The sequence below is a fragment of the Chlamydotis macqueenii genome, chromosome 4 (assembly GCF_036417535.1).
Source record: "Chlamydotis macqueenii isolate bChlMac1 chromosome 4, bChlMac1.mat, whole genome shotgun sequence".
Classification (NCBI taxonomy): domain Eukaryota; kingdom Metazoa; phylum Chordata; class Aves; order Otidiformes; family Otididae; genus Chlamydotis; species Chlamydotis macqueenii.
The window spans coordinates 26,909,777-26,927,545 of NC_141559.1; the positions used below are offsets into that span (position 1 = coordinate 26,909,777).

The 17,769-nt window shown below is 36.9% G+C and overlaps 1 protein-coding gene across 3 annotated transcripts in view; it reads right to left on the reverse strand.

Moving 5' to 3' along the window:
* Nucleotides 1–17,769, reverse strand: part of GSTCD (glutathione S-transferase C-terminal domain containing) — a 70,975-nt gene that overhangs the window by 12,228 nt on the left and 40,978 nt on the right. For all 3 annotated transcript variants that reach the window (XM_086746130.1, XM_086746129.1, XM_086746131.1), the window contains 4 exons: nt 6,978–7,093; nt 6,712–6,756; nt 6,170–6,298; nt 303–436 (listed from right to left, as the gene is read on the reverse strand). In XM_086746130.1, the coding sequence (XP_086602256.1) occupies nt 303–436; nt 6,170–6,298; nt 6,712–6,756; nt 6,978–7,093 (424 nt within the window). The remainder of the gene's footprint in view (nt 1–302; nt 437–6,169; nt 6,299–6,711; nt 6,757–6,977; nt 7,094–17,769) is intronic.

Below are 17,769 nucleotides of genomic sequence, written 5' to 3' on the forward strand. Positions count from 1 at the left end.
GTCTGCATATTACATAGATTCCCACATACTGTATCTACTATGTCGATGGTATAAAGTCTTCTGAACTATGAATACATAAATCTAGAAAAAAAATAACCCAGGAATTACCAATCTGTCTCCCTTTCAGGATGGGATTCTCTTTTGCAAAGAGAAACAGGAGGAAACAGTTGTATTATAACTGTAAACCAATTTAGCCTAGATAGTTGCAATGATCTTCAATTGATTAATTCTATACTCTTTTAGTATTTTCTTCCTTCATTTACGTTAATATTTTAAAGCTTATCTTGTTAGCTTTAGTTTACCTTCGTGGATATTTAAACTTCACTGTGTTTTGAATGAAGCCATAACAACAAGGGGAGACGACAAAGGCTGCTCGTGCCTTGACGCAGTGTTCGATCACCATGTCTGTTGCCACACCACATGCATGCAGAGCCACCTACAGAGTCAAGAACAAAAAAAAAAAAAAAAAAAAAGAAAGAAGCAAATTCTTTATAGCAATATTCTATATACAATTCTGTCACAGTATTTTTTTGGTTGACTGAGTTACTTAAATATACGAGGAAGTTTTTGTGGTGAAAGCTGTTACACCAAAGACATGGTCCTTAAGGAGTTTTTCATTCCTCTCCTTCATATTTATGCTGAGGAAAATTTATGGCCTATTCCATTAACACAACTGAACAAAAGTCACTCACGAAAAGCACCCAAAAGGGAGGGACACTGCATTATGATAGTTAATCAACTAAAAATGAAGCTCCAGAAAAATATTAAAAGAAAAACTACTGTGGTGATTAGTCAAAAGTTTTTGTGAAGCAAAAAGGACTTAGAAATAAAAAGAACTATTTTAAAACTGGATTTCAACTTATCAGTAAGAGAAGAGGTATACCTGAAGGTCACATTTGAAGAACAATATTTAAGCATAAATTTTGATCATTTGATTGTAAGGTATTGAGTAAAAACTTTAGAAAACAAACATAGGGGTTGGGGCAAGGGGAGCATCAAATCAACTTGCCTTTTTCTTTTCTCTTTCTTTTTTTCTTTCTTTTTTTTCTTTCTTTTTGTTAGTGATGGGTGCTCAAACTAAAACTTGAATGCCATTCAATCACAATAGCTACCTGTGAGCATTGATGTGTGTTTGGGCAAGGCAACACAGGTCGTACCCAAATTCTTCACAGTCTAGTACATAAAGGTAAGTTGTTGCTGTACTCAATATATCGCAAGGAAAGGCAGGCAGCTCTCTTCTATCAATACCTGTGATACCAAATGGGCCAGGTGACATGGAGGCACTACTTCCTCTGCCTTCTTCCATGTACTCAGTAGCTCACAGAGTAGGCCTGAGGCATGCACACTAAGCTATGCTTTCATTAAACTAAGGACATTTTTGAGGCACATTTTTAATTTTATGCAGCCATTTGTAAAACTGCATTGTTTTCTTTGCTTTTTGTTCACTGAAGATTTAGGAAAAAGGTTTAGAACTGCAAAGCTCAGATTTCAGAGTTCAAAGTTGTTTTTCAAGGTACAGCAATTTGAAGATAAAAACTTTGCTCTCAGATACAGATCAAAACAAAGACTTTTTTTGTTTGCAGACTGCTTGATGTAAGCTCAGCTGAGCAGACCATTAATCATCAACTGAACTATAACTGCATACAGATGGTAACAAATATTGTCTCAAGCAGAACATTAAAAAAGTAATAAGAAAATAATTTCACAATGAAAGTTTTCTGCTCACATGAATTTAAAAAAACCCTAAACTACAGAAAGTCAGAAATTCACAGAAAAGAATATTTAATATCAGAAATAGATTCTTAATATCACAGCTATTAGATTATAATGGAATATAATTATAGCTACTTTCCTATCTATCTAAGCAGAAAACAAAGACCTCTGCTTCACTTGCACATTTGGAAAAGAGACCTTAAAACAACAGTGGATAAAAGTAGTAGCTTTGCTCAGCCCGTATGAACTTTTACAACAACTGGTTTCTTCTTTAGCTTTCTCAGAATCGATTTGGTTAAGCAAAAAAAAATCACAAATAAAATTCAAGACAAAGTTCACTATCTGAAACAAAATTAAAAGTGAGGACTAATGCAGATATTGCATTTGGTTCACAAATCCATACGCGTATAGACACAGGAAAAGAAAAGTGGCCCCTGAAGAGCTAACGCAGTGCGAGACCATTGCCCTGTATTGCTCCTCCAGCACTGCAACTCCCCAGAGCAGCCTAGTGCTCACAGAAACGTGAAAGGGAAAGAATGTTTCATGAAACCTCAGGTTCACTTTAGTGATCTTAACAAGATAAGAAGTCAATACACTCAAAAATATAGGCTCCCCAATCAAACCTTAAACTTTTCAACTTGTTCTCACAAATTAGCTGAGATACTATGAGTACCATAGAAGTATTAAAACCAGCTAAGATCTCAAAGACTCCTCTGGGTGTTGGCATGTAAATGAACCCTGTATGCAAATATTTGGAAAGCTTTCACTTTTAGATTGAAATCTTTTATTACAGCAGTTGCACATAATAAACTGCCATTTATTATGGTGGTTTTACTGCAACATGTAATATTACAATATAATAGTAAGTCTGGCACTCGAACAGGTTGTTTCAGAACCTTGACCTTCATTATCCCAACAATTCATAAAGGCGGAAATCTTATGTGGAAAAAAAGGCAAGTTCAACACATTTTTCTTAACCTGCTTTTGAACTCCTGGTAGATAACAGATAAGAAAATACCCAGGTAAAACAGATTTGATGTCAAAGTAATGAAAATGCATATAAACATGTTTTGACTTAATACCAAAAGCAGAGAGGTGAAGATTTCGGTCATGTTTATTTTCCTATACTTCTTTAAGTTTCAGGTACTATAACCACTGAATTTCTTGTCATCATGTCCACCCTCATATTTACACTGTATTGTTTTACTGAGAATGAAGTCATGCAATGAGTCAATAGCTTGACAAGCCTCAGAAGATGGATTCAGAAAAGATACATTGTCAAACTTTGTACATATCTATGTATTATGGTCTTATATTGTCATTTTTGCATCAGATCCATGTTTATGACATAATAATAGAATCAAAGATTTTTAAGATTATCGAGACCTTTAATCATAACCAAAAACCTTTAAGATCATTGAGTCCAACCATAAACCTAACACTGCCAAATCCCACTAAACCATGTCCCCAAGTGCCACACCCATATGATACAAAGGCAGCTAAACTTTACATTATTTACCTTCAAATACACCAAATCCTTGTCCTACTAAGTACTCCATCAGTAAATTGGCAGCTCTTGTCTTAAATGTGGCTGCATAGGGAAGTTAATTCTGATTTAGTGAGCTAATTCTGAAGAGTGAATCATGTTATGATACAAACTAATTCTGAAGCTGAGATTGATGGAGGTGTCCCAAAAGGGGAAAGCTCCCGGTTTGTTTGTTGAATAGACTACAGAATCAAGTCAAAGAAACTGAAATCACAGGCCTGGAAATGAAGGATTTCTGAACATATACTTCAATAGTTTCTTTGTCACAAAACTTAAAAGAAAGGATATAACACTTTTTAAAAAAAAAAATTAAAACTCTACAGAGATATTTAACTTAGTATGAACGATAAAAATAGACCCCAAAAAATCAAAACAGGAACTCCAGTGATCACAAAATCGGACTCATTTCACTGAAAAACTATTACACATTTCACACAGAGAATTCAGTAAATTATTCATGAGATCTTGATTTTTTAAAATAGATCTCTAGTTCATCCACTGAGATTTATATGACAATATAGCACAGAAAATAAAGCTAGAGAACTGGAAATTTACACTTGGAAAGATTTGGCTAAAATAATTTATTCTCTCCTCTTTCTCACTATATCTCATTTGCTTTATTAAATAAACCAACCAAATAGTTATGTAGTTCATGTACCATAAACCTTCAGCATTAAACATCCTAGGCTACAGCTAAAGCAGGCTCTTAGATGGACGATTTAAAGAACAGTCAGACTCACACTGAAAGCTTGGGGCTTGCTGCAGAAGTTCATACTCTATTAACAGAAAATAAAACTAGAAGACATGAATTTTTAGAGTTACAAAAGACTATGTATGCCTTACTCTTAAGTAAGGCTGCAGAATTCTGGGGCCTAACACGGATGCTTTGAATCAGTATTCAAATCACCTATTTTGCTCCTGCAGAACTCAGATTCTTGCTTTGGTCTGCTCATTTACAGTTAACAGAGTCAGAATATCACCTGATGACTGCAAGAGCAGTGCTCAGCATGAGTCCTACAAAACTGAGATATCATTCTGCCTTTATAAATATAGAAACATAGTATAATTTAGGCTGGAAAAGACCCTTAAGATCATCGAGTCCAACTGATAACCTAACACTGCCAAGCCCATCATTAAACCATCTCCCTAAGCACCACATCTACACGTCTTTTAAATACCTCCAGGGATGGTGACTCCACCACTTCCTTGGACAGCCTGTTCCAGTGCTTGATAATCCTTTCAGTGAAGAAATTTTTCCTAATATCAATCACTTTCCTGGTCCTGCTGGCCACACTATTTCTGATACAAGCCAGGATGCTGTTGGCCTTCTTGGCCACCTGGGCACACTGCTGGCTCATGTTCAGTTGTCTGTTGACCAACACCCCCAGGTCCTTTTCCACCAGGCAGCTTTCCATCACTCTTCCCCAAGCCTGTAGTGTTGCATGGAGTTGTTGTGACCCAAGTTCAGGACCTGGCACTCAGCCTTATTGAACCTCATACAGTTGGCCTCAGCCCATCGATCCTGCCTGGCCAGATCCCTCTGCAGACCCTTCCTACCCTCAAGCAGATCAATACTCCTGCCCAACTTGGTGTTGTCTGCAAACTTACTGAGGGCACACTCAGTCTCCTCATTGAGATCACTGATAAAGAGATTTAACAGAACTGGCTCCCATACTGAGCCCTGGGGAACACCACTTGTGACTGGCCGCAACTGGGTTTAACTCCATTCACCACAGCTCTTTGGATCTGGCCATCCAGCCAGTTTTTTACCCAGCAAAGAGTATGCCCATCCAGGCCATAAGCAGTCAGTTTCTCCAGGAGAATGCTGTGGGAAATGGTGCCAAAGGCTTTACTAAAGTCCAGGTAAACAGCATCCACAGCCCTTCCCCATTCACTAAGTGGGTCACCTTGTCACAGAAGGAGATCAGGTTAGTCAAGAAGGACCTGCCTTTCATGAATCCACGCTGGCTCGGCCTGATCTCCTGGTTGTCCTGTATGTGCTGTGTGATGGCACTCAAGATGATCTGCTCCATAACCTTCCCCGGCATTAAGGTCACACTGACAGGCCTGCAGTTCCCCAGATCCTCCTCCTGGCCCTTCTTGTAGATGGGCATCACATTTGCTAAGCTCCAGTCAACTGGGACTTCCCCAGTTATCCAGGACTGCTGGTAAATGATGGAGAGTGGCTTGGTAAGAACTTCTGCCAACTCCCTCAGTCCCCCCATTTGGTCCCATAGACTTGCGTGTGTCTAAGTTGTGTAGCAGGTCGCTAACCATTTCCTCTTGGGTGCTGGGGGCTTCATTCTGCTCCCCATCCTCGTCTTCCAGCTCAGTGGGCTGGGTACCCTGAGAACAACTGGTCTCGAGTACACTCTACACAATGAATACATATGCATATCATTAGTATAACATTCTCTCTGTCAAGATAGTTCCTTCTCAGTTTTGCATCATGTAGTCTTGAGTTGTTTGCTTTATCTTAAAATGCTTTCATGGTCACCTAACTACACTTCTGATCCCACTTTACTGTACTCAGGCTTAATTTGAGCAACAGTCGTCTTCACATTTTCAAAACTTTCTTCAGAGTAATGAATCACTGCTTTTAAAATAATGTGATTAAACCAAGAATCTACCTTTTATTTTCTTCAACATGGTCAGGCAGCACTCACTTTTGTATTTGACTGGAGCAGACACTTCTTTCTTCACTCATGCAATATAAAAATAATGCAAATTTGCAACAAACAATACAAAATTAACTTAATACCGGCTACTGCAACAAGGGTGCTTCTCATAGCATCAAAATTACCTGTCTGTAAGGACATACAGAATTTTCTTTTCTCATATATTTTAGTTGTTTTAACAATAATTAACTAGACACTGAAGATTTGAAATAGAAAAGTTATAATCACTTACCCCAATGTTAAAAGTCCCATTAAAATAGTCCAAATTTGCTTGAATGAACCAAATGTTGTTTAAACCTAGTTCATCGCTTCTGTCTTTAGCACGGATCAGAGACAACTCCTTATTTTCTATAAGCACCACCTAGATTTCATGCACAGGAGAAAGCAAGGCAAAGTAATAGTGAGAATTTGAAGTATAACATTATCAATGAGCACAGAAATTTGTAGTTTAGTTGAGAAAACCTCTAAATTACTTGTAGCAGAGCTTGAGATCTCCAAAGTGATTAGCAGGAAACCCAACAACAATGGAAGACATTTAATACTTGCCAATATCAATCTGCTTATGAATATTTTATATTTTCCTGCAACTCTCTTTTTCTCAGGCAAGCACTGCACACATTTGGGATTATGCTAAAAATTTGCACGTTTCAAATCTTAGTCCTCTGCTGAGACAATTGTGGCTTCACATTTATTCTCCCTACATGCACACCTTTTAAAGATGATTACCAAAGACCAAAAAACTCATGCCATTTGTACTTTATCCTTAGAATTTACCTGGCACGATGTCATCATGTGAGCAAGAACAATTCCAACATGGCCCTGTGAAAACAAAAACAAATAACAAAATCTGAGTCAATTTTGAGTGTCCCTGTTGTTGACTGATTACATGATGAGCATCCCCTAACCAGTGACAGAACCTCTGAAAAGCAGCTAAAATCTCAGCATTTGTACTTTTGTTTTGCTTTGTGGCAGCAACCACCTAGAACTGCAAAGATGGAAGCTGAGAGAAATTGCATAATGTAAACAAAAACATACATTACCCCTCCACTGCAAAAATCCACAATCACATCTCCAGGCTTAGCAAGCTTTGTCACTGCTGCTACCAAATTATTCAATTGCTGCTGCTTCCTCAGAGCCCGGTCTCTCGACATCTTTCCTGGCAATGACAGAGAAAATGCCTAAGCAGTGATCAGCAGTTCTCAACGTTGATAATTTTAAATGGGTAACAGCAAAACATTGCAAATGAAATTTATAGCCTAGACTAAAAACTGGCTCAAACACTTGGTCATCCAAATCCACATTGAGCTAAATTCACAAATATTTGGTAGAGTTTGCTCTATACCTTTAACATATTTATAGCTTTACTTTCAGGCTGTTGCTGTTAATGTATCCTTAGGAACAGACTTGTATAAACTGGAAGCAATGTTAACATAAAGTAATCAGATTGCTGTAAGCTCTAGCCTGATTTTATTCCAAATCTGTGAATCATGCCTAGAAACAGAGCTCAGACCCATTCACAGTAAGGCTGCCAAAATAAATCTCTATTTACTATATCTATATACTATCCTTAAGTATCCTGTTTTTAAAAGTTGTACTCTTTCTCCTATCAATTTTCACTTTTCATAATAAGCAGCCCTGTTTATTTAAATGACAGTGTGTGCAAGGAGGTACTTCTCAAAGTAACTACTCCTATGTAGCAAAATCTGGCTTTCCATCACATCTGTAACACAATGGGAAACAGAAAAACTATTACTTTCTTTCCAATGTGCTTGGTGAGTACAACATATAGTTGCTTCAGACACAATGAAATTTCTTTAGTCAGCACTTACATATTTGTAAAGATGCATTCTGTCTCTGGGGCTAACAGAGTGCTGACAGACCTATTTAATATTCTTTTTGTTTGTTTAGAAAGCAGAGTTTGACAAAGATATTGACCATAAAAAGATTCATGAGCTCATCTTTACAGTAAGAAAAAAGGTACTGAAACAACTCTCTCGAATGAGTTTTCATGAGGGAGGTTTAGGTGTACCAAACAATCCTAATGTTCTCTGAAATATGAACATATTTCTTCCTACTTGGAGCACCACATTGTATTTGAGTATGGGCACTCTCCAGCTTTGTATTAAATTCATTAACTTTGTCCACTAAAAATACTTTTTTTTTTGGTCAGTACTGAGGAGTAGTTTAGAATAAAACCCACAAATCAGTGAAGTTTTCTGGTTACTAAAACAAGCAGTTAAATTCTCATAATCAACATAAATTGTATTTATTATAGAGTTTATTGTTTAATTCTCTATTCTGAAAATGTATTATTTTTCTATTCTTGTAAATAACATTTAACTTTACAAACAATACATAAAATTCAACACACTCATCAGATAAAATTATCACTGGGTAGAATGAGGAAAAGAAAAAAATCACTTTGCAAGATATTACTGTCAGAGCAAAGAAAAGAGAAAAACTGACAATGGAAGGCAGAGGAAGTACGGCAGAGTTCATTCTGCACAGTTATTGCACAGACAGTCATTTAAAAAAGCAAAGTGAAGTTTTTTAAAAAAAATATTCCTAGGTGACTGCACTGCATGGTGACATATTAAGAAGTGTACTACCTCTTAATGGAAATTAAGAGATTGAACAGAACCTCCTCACTTCTTATTAGCTTTGTAAGTATAAAACAGTACATTTTATAAAAATAAAATCACTGTCACTTTTCAAACATTTTTTATACTTTGTGAAATTTATCATAAAGAACAGTTCTAGAAAACTAAACTTTCTAATAATGTAAAAATGTATACAAGGACTGTGGATATGAAATCTTTACCACACTATGTAAAATGATAAATACATTTTAAAGAATCATCTCTTTCACATGAGTAGATTCTTGGAAAAAACTTTTATGGAAGACTATACTGGAAACCCTAATTCCCTGTGTGCCAAATATCCACGTGAACTGCTCCATAGCTTCTCTGTGCACATGTATGCACACAGCCAAGCAAGTCCAGATGTCCCAACACACACAGCTTCCTTTGAAGCCCAGGAGGAGCTGTCCATGCACAACATCCACATGTGACTGCCATTCCACAGCTGTAAGAGGTGTGGCTGCAGCTCATCTCCGTAGATCTGAGCTTGCTTTCAACAACCCAGCGTGGACACTGACAGCAATGCTGATATGACAGCTCTGCATTTAGGGCAAGCTAGCCTTCCAAAAACCTGTTCCGCTCCTATGCTGCTAAAACGCAAGTTACCAGCTTAAAATTGGCTTGGCTTATCCCTATAAACTGCAGGCACACGTCTCACTGCAGCATAACCCAACTCTTGTGATACTGCAGGTCCAGAACAAGGGGACAGCAGCAGCAGCAGGCACAAAGAGCAAGAAGGAAGCAGGGACATAACACCCAATGAATACTTGGGTGAATTTCAGGTTCAGCTAAAAATAGAAAAACAGGCTTTCCAAAAGCGTGATACAAGCATGAACAGAGTTTTTTGTTGGACATAATTCAGTATGGACTTGCCCTTTTAACCTCTACACAGCCAAAGCACTAAGAATCCCTTAGAAATACCCTGTGAAGACAAAAGGTCAGCTCTGTTCTCCAAAATGGGTTTGAACACAACAAAATTTGCCTCATAAGCTTAGGTGGCTTCATTTACACTGTAACTCATTTTTAACAATGGTTGGTTCTCACAAGTATTATCCTGGAAAAAAAACAAAAACAAAAACCTCAACCTTCACAAATTTTCTTTCTTTCTATTAGATGAAAACAAGTAATGAAAGTACTTAAAGCTTATTCACAGTATAAAGTTGCAAGCTCCCTTGGTGGAAAGCCTTCCAAATTCAAGGCTTCCTGAGCTCAAGTAACCACCGCAATTAATTTAATGGGATTTGTTGTAAATGCTTTTTTCCCTGGTAACTTTTGTATCACTCTCTTATATCCACTTTCAGCTTCAATCTTTGTTATTGTGAGAGGGACCAGGCGGACAATTTTGTTTCCAATTCCTGCCTCTCAGCAGGCATTAGCACAAATGTCCTGAGCCACCTTCCTGCACAATTCTGAAGGACAGACCACGCCTGTCATGCCACAGACGACACAAAAATCCATGCAAGCAAATGCTCTTACTTCCTTATCCAACTTCTCTGTTCTTACTCCCCAATCCTAAGATTTTTCCAAGAGGTCTGGGATTTATTAATATCACGTACAACTGCTGAAAAATGTAATCACATTTTCATACTGTGCAAAGTCAGCAAATAGATCCTAGAGTCAGTAAAAATCAAGAAGTAAAATGATAACAGGTTTCATCAGCAACAACAGATCCACTACTTAGTACAGTTAGTCGACCTCCCGAGTCTTAAATTAATAGGAAATAGTTCTTAAAAAATTATTCTATAGCCTTTAAAAATTCCCTAAAAATTAACTCTTCGTGGCTACCAACAAACAAGCTTTCATCCTCCCTTACTGTGCAGACAATAAGTAGCATACATTCCCTTAAAAAACAGAGAAACCTAAGCTCACCTCAACAGGTCTTTTGTCTGCCCTACCTTTGTATTTTGAGCTTGGTAGCTAGAATTACAGAAACACAGGAAGTCATGACGTGGCCCGTAGAGAACGTTAGTTAGCACAGCTGGGCACACTAGTCCTTCATTACAGCAAACAGACAATAAATTCAACTAAAACCTTTGCATCTAAAAATACTACAGCTCACTTTGCATTTCTCAAGCCCTGCGACAGTAAATAATGCAAATTGTTATCTTCGGGAATAATAAGAAAGAAGGTAGCTTGAAATTTAGCCCTGCAAGGCGAAACCTTGAAGAACAGGATCATTTGCTACAATACACTGAAAGGCCCCCATAAAATGCTTTGCTCCCTCCATAAGACCCCAACTGACAGATTGCCATACAGTCCCTGAAAGATTTATTTTTTAATTAATGGTCACAACAAAAATATTCTATTTAGCTTCACAAACTTAACATTACTGTTAATTCAGCCCTTGTCAAGCTGAGCTTTAAAGTCTCTGTGGCACTTAGAGGTCTTGCATTTTGGCACAAAGAAATACAACTTTTTAGCAAGCAAAAAGCTCTTTATTTTTATATTGCTTTTTGTCACTGTTCAAGTTCATATAATCCTTCAGTTCTCAAATAATACTTCCATATTTTGCAAGTTAAACTTGACAAGTCATTAAAGTTTCCTTAATTAAGGAAAAACCAAACATAATCCCTAAGACTTTAACTCTATTCAACTTTGAAGTCATAACAGTACAACAGAACACACAGCTACCAAAATACACATGTAGCACACAATACGTGCGTTCTCCTATTCTAGATAGCAGAATTGCATATTTCTATTGTTTTAGCACAAGTATCTTTTTTATTAGGTTTTACATAAGCCTCAGCTAGCTAATTCAAATGCTAATGTGAGCCTGCTTTTCATGGAAATTCAGGTAGAGAATATTTATTGCTATATTGATTTAATCTTAATATGGCAAAAAGGCTCAATAACTATAAAGCAACAGTGAGAAGAGATAGTTTTATTATTTTATATTAAGCTGAACACATTTTTCTGAAAACAATGCTTTTTTTTTTTTTTTCCTGGAAGTTCCTTATGATAATACTCAGCTCATATCTCCTTCACTTTGATGACATTATCTCCTGCTACATTCTTTTTGGTGCCTGTTGGTGGGGGGAGTTGTTTGCTTCTTTGTTTTGGGCATGGTGGTTTTGGGTTTGCATTATGGGTGTTTTGTTTTGTTTTTTTTAAATATAGTAGTTGTCAGATTAATACAGCTGTACAATGGTTCCCATGCAACTGCTAGAAAAAGTAGAGTTCAAACAGATGAAGGATGCCAGCTCAGTTGACATTTACTTACAAAGAAATATTCTTACTAGTCAGAAATAAAAATACCTTCATATAAAGAACTCTGCCAAATCTTGCAATAAATACAATTAGCAAGGACAATAACTTTGCTATGGTCCAGTGGTCACCTTGGTTACTTGAACAATATTCTTCTTCGACTTCAGCTGCTTTAATTCACTCTGTGCGGGCCAGTGCTGAAAGCTGAAGATCTGTCCGCCCCTTCTCCAGCCTGGGGCCACCTTCCAGCTGCCGCCTTTCACTGCACTGACCTATCTCCTTTCTCCTCCTTCCCAAGAAGGGAACTGTAAGCTTTCAGCCACATCTGTTTCCTACTCTTATTGCATGACCACACCAGAGGAGAAAGGAGAAGTAGCAGGAGATAGGCCAGCCAGTCTCAGCATCATCGACAAGAATGTCATGGCAAAGATCCAGCTGAATCACTGTCTGAAATACATATTACATCAAAGGGCAAAGTTGTCAAAAAGGTTATGTGAGAGGCAAGTGTGCCTCAATCCTCCTCTCTCCCTCTCACCCTCCTTTTGTAACAAAGGGAGGAGGCAACTTTGATTGGGCAAACAGGATGATTATATTTTTTGAGCAGCATTTTAATTCAGTACAGCAAATAGTGTGTTTGTGGTTTTTACACTTGAGTATAACTCAAAGTGGGGGACCCAGAAAAGAAAGCACGGCTATCAGGAGAGAAGTCTGACCACATCCTGTATCAGGACTTGAATATCTCCTAATTAATGTAAATCAGTCCATTTACTAGCAAAAAGTTACATTCTTCAGAGTATGGTTTCAGCTTCGGGAATAAAGTACGCTCTTAACTCTAGAGCAGCTGTAAAACAATTCAAAACGTCCCTCACTGATTCCTCATGGCACTCTAGATTGTAGAATGACTCTAACCTTGGCCCTCCACTTGTCAGGCTCAGTATAAATTGTTTTCCTTACCTCTAACTTTCTTATGGTTACATAGCTTTGTGAAATAATTCAGTCTGGCTGTTTCCAGTGATGCTGGACTAAAAAGTGTTTGTCACTGGAAGTCTGCCTCTTATGTACAAAGAATGTACTCCTTTACTAAGGGCAGTAAGTCTCAGAGTCAGACTTTGAGCTCTGACATGAATGCAGCATTCAAAGGCTGGCCTCTAATACAGAGTAATTTTGACAAAGTATTTGCTGCTTCATCTTGAGAATTCTCTTTCTCTCCTTTGCTAAGAAAATAATAAAGGGACACCTAAATGTGAAAACCAAACTTGAGTCCACCCAAAAAAGGAAGTCTGATCCAAACTAACGCTAAAACAAATCATTGGACATGTTAAAATGAAATGTTACAAGCTTACGAAGATATGAAATAGACTGAGAAGTAAGGCTGAAAATACTCTACTCAAGAAATGCAAAACCTGCTGAATTTCATCATATATTATAATGGGAGATACTAAATCTGCTGGAATTGACAGCGACAAAGAAAACATCAGTCAACTTATATTAAAAAAAAGTTTCACTGTTCTTACATTTTCTGCTATATTAGTTCCCTTTAACAATCTAATACAATTAATTTGCACAATAGATGTATTTTCCAAATCACTCTCATCAAAAAGTAAATGGAAACATTTAACTCAGGAGAGATTCAGAGAATTTTGAAGAAGGTATTTAATTAGCATTTTCATTATATTGAGGAGATATTTTTGGGTTGTCCTACCTGCAGCAATATATGAAGACTAAGAATCCAATTCACATTTTGGAAGGCCACGGAAGAGAATCATCAGAAACAAAAAAGACCTAATTTGAAGCATCACAAAGTATCAAATAGTTCTGCAGCCAAAGCTCTATGCTGGAAATTATTTTACTGAAGATAAAACTACAACAAACCTTAATTTTTTTCCTCTTTCATTCTTCTGATCTTGTTGCCTTTCCAAGACCACCTTCCTAAGGTATACCCAAAAGGCAGCTAGCAGATGAAGAAAGTATATGCTTTTTGGCTCTGCAGACTATCTCATGGAGTTGTAATGGGATATAAACACAGAGAGGCCAGAGATCTCCACAGACTGCTGAGAGAACTAAATTCTCAAGCCTTTTCAAGAGACATACCCACAAAGTGCAGGGAGAAAAGATGTAGTCACACAAGATGATGGCAACCGTACTGGCTCTTTGAGCAGTAACAGCCCTGTCAGTGCAGAAACACAAATTCCTTCTTTCTCTATAAGATGCTACAGTGCATCATATGAAGTAGGTCTCACTCACATATTCAAGCATATCCTAGCACTGTACTCTATATTTACCTGGTACACACACTTCAGCTTCCTCCTTAGCTTTCTCTGTGACACTGCCCTCATTTTAGAACAGAACAGAATTGTTTCATACTTACAAAGACTGTTTGTAACAGGTCTTGTAGGTTTTCTCACACATATGGCCATGACTGAAGCCCTCAAAGTGTAAATCACTTCCTCTGTTTAACCAGGAGTAAATTCACACACAAAAACCAGACTACAAGATAAGCTTTACTACTTGTATCATCAATGGACAACATTAACCATCCTTTTCCCTAATTCTGGATATAATATTAAAGGAACCCTAAGGTACAAAAAGGAGCTTGCAGGCGAATTGAAAAATTGCTCACTGAACAATTCTCAATAGAAAATATAAGTAAAGCATAATAGCATGTATGGTGAGCAATCACCTGCTTCCTAACTCTCCTGCATAGGTGACTCAAGACAATTTATCATTATTTCGTAGTTCTCAGAGAACTAGGAGCCCATTCTACTACATTTAAATTGTCATGTTTGTTTATAGAGGCTAAAACATGTTCAATCAGATAAAAGATAAGACAGCTTGGGGTTATTATGACTCATTTGCTCTTCCTTTACTTTTGAAAATTGTTATTCTGATCTTCCTTATCACTCACTGGATATTTACAAAAAATATATGCATATATATACACACGCATATATATATGAAAGTATTATATTTTAAGCAAAATCAACGTAGATATTCAACAGTAGTTAATATAATATAGGCACACTAGAAATATGTCAGTGTCTCATTTATTTTCAGCTTGGACTTCCTGCATTAGCTTAACTCAATTTCCTGTTAAAACAGTTTTCCCACTGACTAAATTTCAAAAGTAACTGACTTGGGTCAAATTTTAAAAAAAAAAATCTGGGTCTGATTGTATAAATATTTTGTTACTTCTGCATCAAAATTTTAATAGATTAATCCTATAATGAAATATCCTACTTTATCACAGATATAAGCACAATAGAGCAAGTGAGTAATTAATAAAATCCAACAATATTAACTGAAGGACTGTGCTGTTATTGCTGTTCTCCACACTTCACCTCCTCCCATTTTTAAGCTCTCTCCATTCACTCTTGGATAATGAAAGTATGAGCTAAAGATTCAGGGAAAACACTGTTTTATAGGTCAGGTTGCAATGGAGAAAATCTGACTTTCCTCTATTTTTATTATTAAGAATTTATAAATTTATAAAATAACTTGTTTTATAATATGCCTGTTTGAAGCAGACAGAAAAGATATTTTAAATAGAAGTAATAAGCAGCCACATTTATCCAAACAGTTCATAAGGTGTTTTTTTGGTTTGGTTTTGCCTTTTTTTTTTTTTTAAGCTATGAGTGGTTGTTTATCAAAACATATCCTGGAACTATGAAGTTTGGAAACACTCCACATGCCTTTACTTGTTGGTAAAAGGGTATGTAAATGCTTACTTTTTAAAAGTGCCAATTCTACAGTTTCATGTATTTCTAAAAGCAGCAATCTCTATTAAATGAAGCAAGTTGCTATCTTGGCATAGCATTTATTTACCTTTTCCTAGCGGATCACTAGATATTTTCATTGTTACTTCATGTTGTAGCTTTTCCAGTTCATCACAACAATAATTAAATTTTCAGGAAAGTTGTGTTGCTTTGTTTTATTGGTTTTTAACTAACCTCTGAGGAGGATGAGGTTAACAAATGGGTTGACAAAAGCCAACATTTGCTGCCCAGAGCCTCGTTGCAGCTAAGAATACAAAGCTGCTCTGTGCTTTCCAGCTCCAAATGTATCAGTCTTCATTCTGCAGAGACCAGACTTTGCACACTTGAATGTTCTGGCAAGTTTAAGCAAACTAACAGCATTCATGAAGTTACTAATGTGCACACATGTGAAATAACAGCCTTAGCAGTCATTGGGGTGGGAGGCGTGGTGGGGGCCAAACCAAAAAATCAAACATCACATAAAAAGCCTATATGCTATCCTTCCTGAGAATGTACAGCATGCACTTTCAGTCAACAGATAAAGCCAGAACAGAAAACTTCAGAGTACGCATGATTTTTCACTACATAAAGGCTTTCATGATCAAATGTGGTGATATTTTAGCTACAGTCAAGGCAGTATGATAATAGAATGCTGCACTGTATGGTTTAAAATATATAGATATAGGGCAATAATAAAATGGATAGGAAAGAACTGAACTCCAAAAGAATATTTTATTGTTTTTTTTTTAAACAGGAGTCCCTCCTGATCTTACTAACCAATCTGCTCTTTATTAAGGCAAGCTTTGCAAAATAGCTTCATCACTTCAGGCATTAAAAAAAACCCTTAGTCGCACATACACTATCTTGGTGTAGTCTAAAAAGGTCAGACAGCTATGAAAACTGACCTTTGACAACCTGAGCAGGAATTTGGTCTGCTTCCTTTTTTTTGCCTAAGTCACATTTAAAAAAATAAAGAACAACAGATGCCAGTAAAAAGAAATTAAAATTAATGCTGTGCTCCCCTTGAATGTAACTATGTTCTACTTATAAAAGCTTTGGGTTTTTTTCCAATTAGTCATCTTCAAAACTAATCTTCTGAATATTCAACAAAAAGCAATCCAGACACAAACGGCTAACATCATTTTTACACATCTCATCTAGTATTTACAGTATTTTAAAACTTTTTTGTACGAGACTATGCATCCCCTATAGGTACTCAATAAGTGTTATTCACACTCAGTGAATGTACTTGTTAGAGCCGTGCTCGTCTAAGTTTTTCACATTATAATATCGCCAACAGCAATCTTCAGAAAAATCTTGTATCAGCACCTCTGCTAAGACACTAGATTAGTTCCAAAAATTCCGAGCTACAACACATTTAAGACTGACAATGTCTGTTCACCCTTCTCATTCTGAAGCCTTTGCAATTCATAATTTCAAGCTGTTTTTCCAAAATCAGAAAGATTAGGGAATTTTTTTGTTTTAAAATTAAAACAGGCAATATTATACAATCATGGGATTTCAAGGACTATATCAAACACTGTGTCATGACAGAACTGTGAGGAAAAAAAAAAAGACATTGCATTTACCCTTCTTTCACTTCTTTTTCTCCACTGTATTCACATGCTGCCTCTCCTTCACGGCTCTCTTTTTTCTTCCTTCACCTTTCTCTCTTACCTTCACTTCTTTATGGTCAACATCCATAAAGAGAAGTCAATGTGTTCAGAACGCATGAGGACTTGTAGGACCTCATAACTGACCCTACTGGACTACATGACTGCCTGAGGTCCCTTCTGACCTGAATCATCTCATGATTCTATGAGTGGGTGTGTTATAGGTAGTAAGAGGTGTCAGAGCAAACACAGTACAGCAGACAGATTTGTAACAGCTCTACAACTAGTGGTGTTCCTTTAAACTTACATCTCCTGTCCTCACTGTACCTCCTCTGTTGCTGCTTTTCTTTTGCATTATCTCACTACACCTGAGCAGTCAGCCCTTTTGCCTTTATCTTCTGCTCCTTACATGCTCAAACCCATCTATCACTTACAGCAAAGTGTTTTGAGTAAGATATAAGGAGGAAAGCACATCAATATAAACCATAAAAAGTGAAAGACAGTGAAACTGTTGGGGAAGAATAAAGGAAAGGGAAAAGCAAACTCTACTGTGCTAAATGTGGAAAAAGCTGTTTTACCTACCCACAATATTATACCATATCTCAATAACATCCAGGCTTGTGA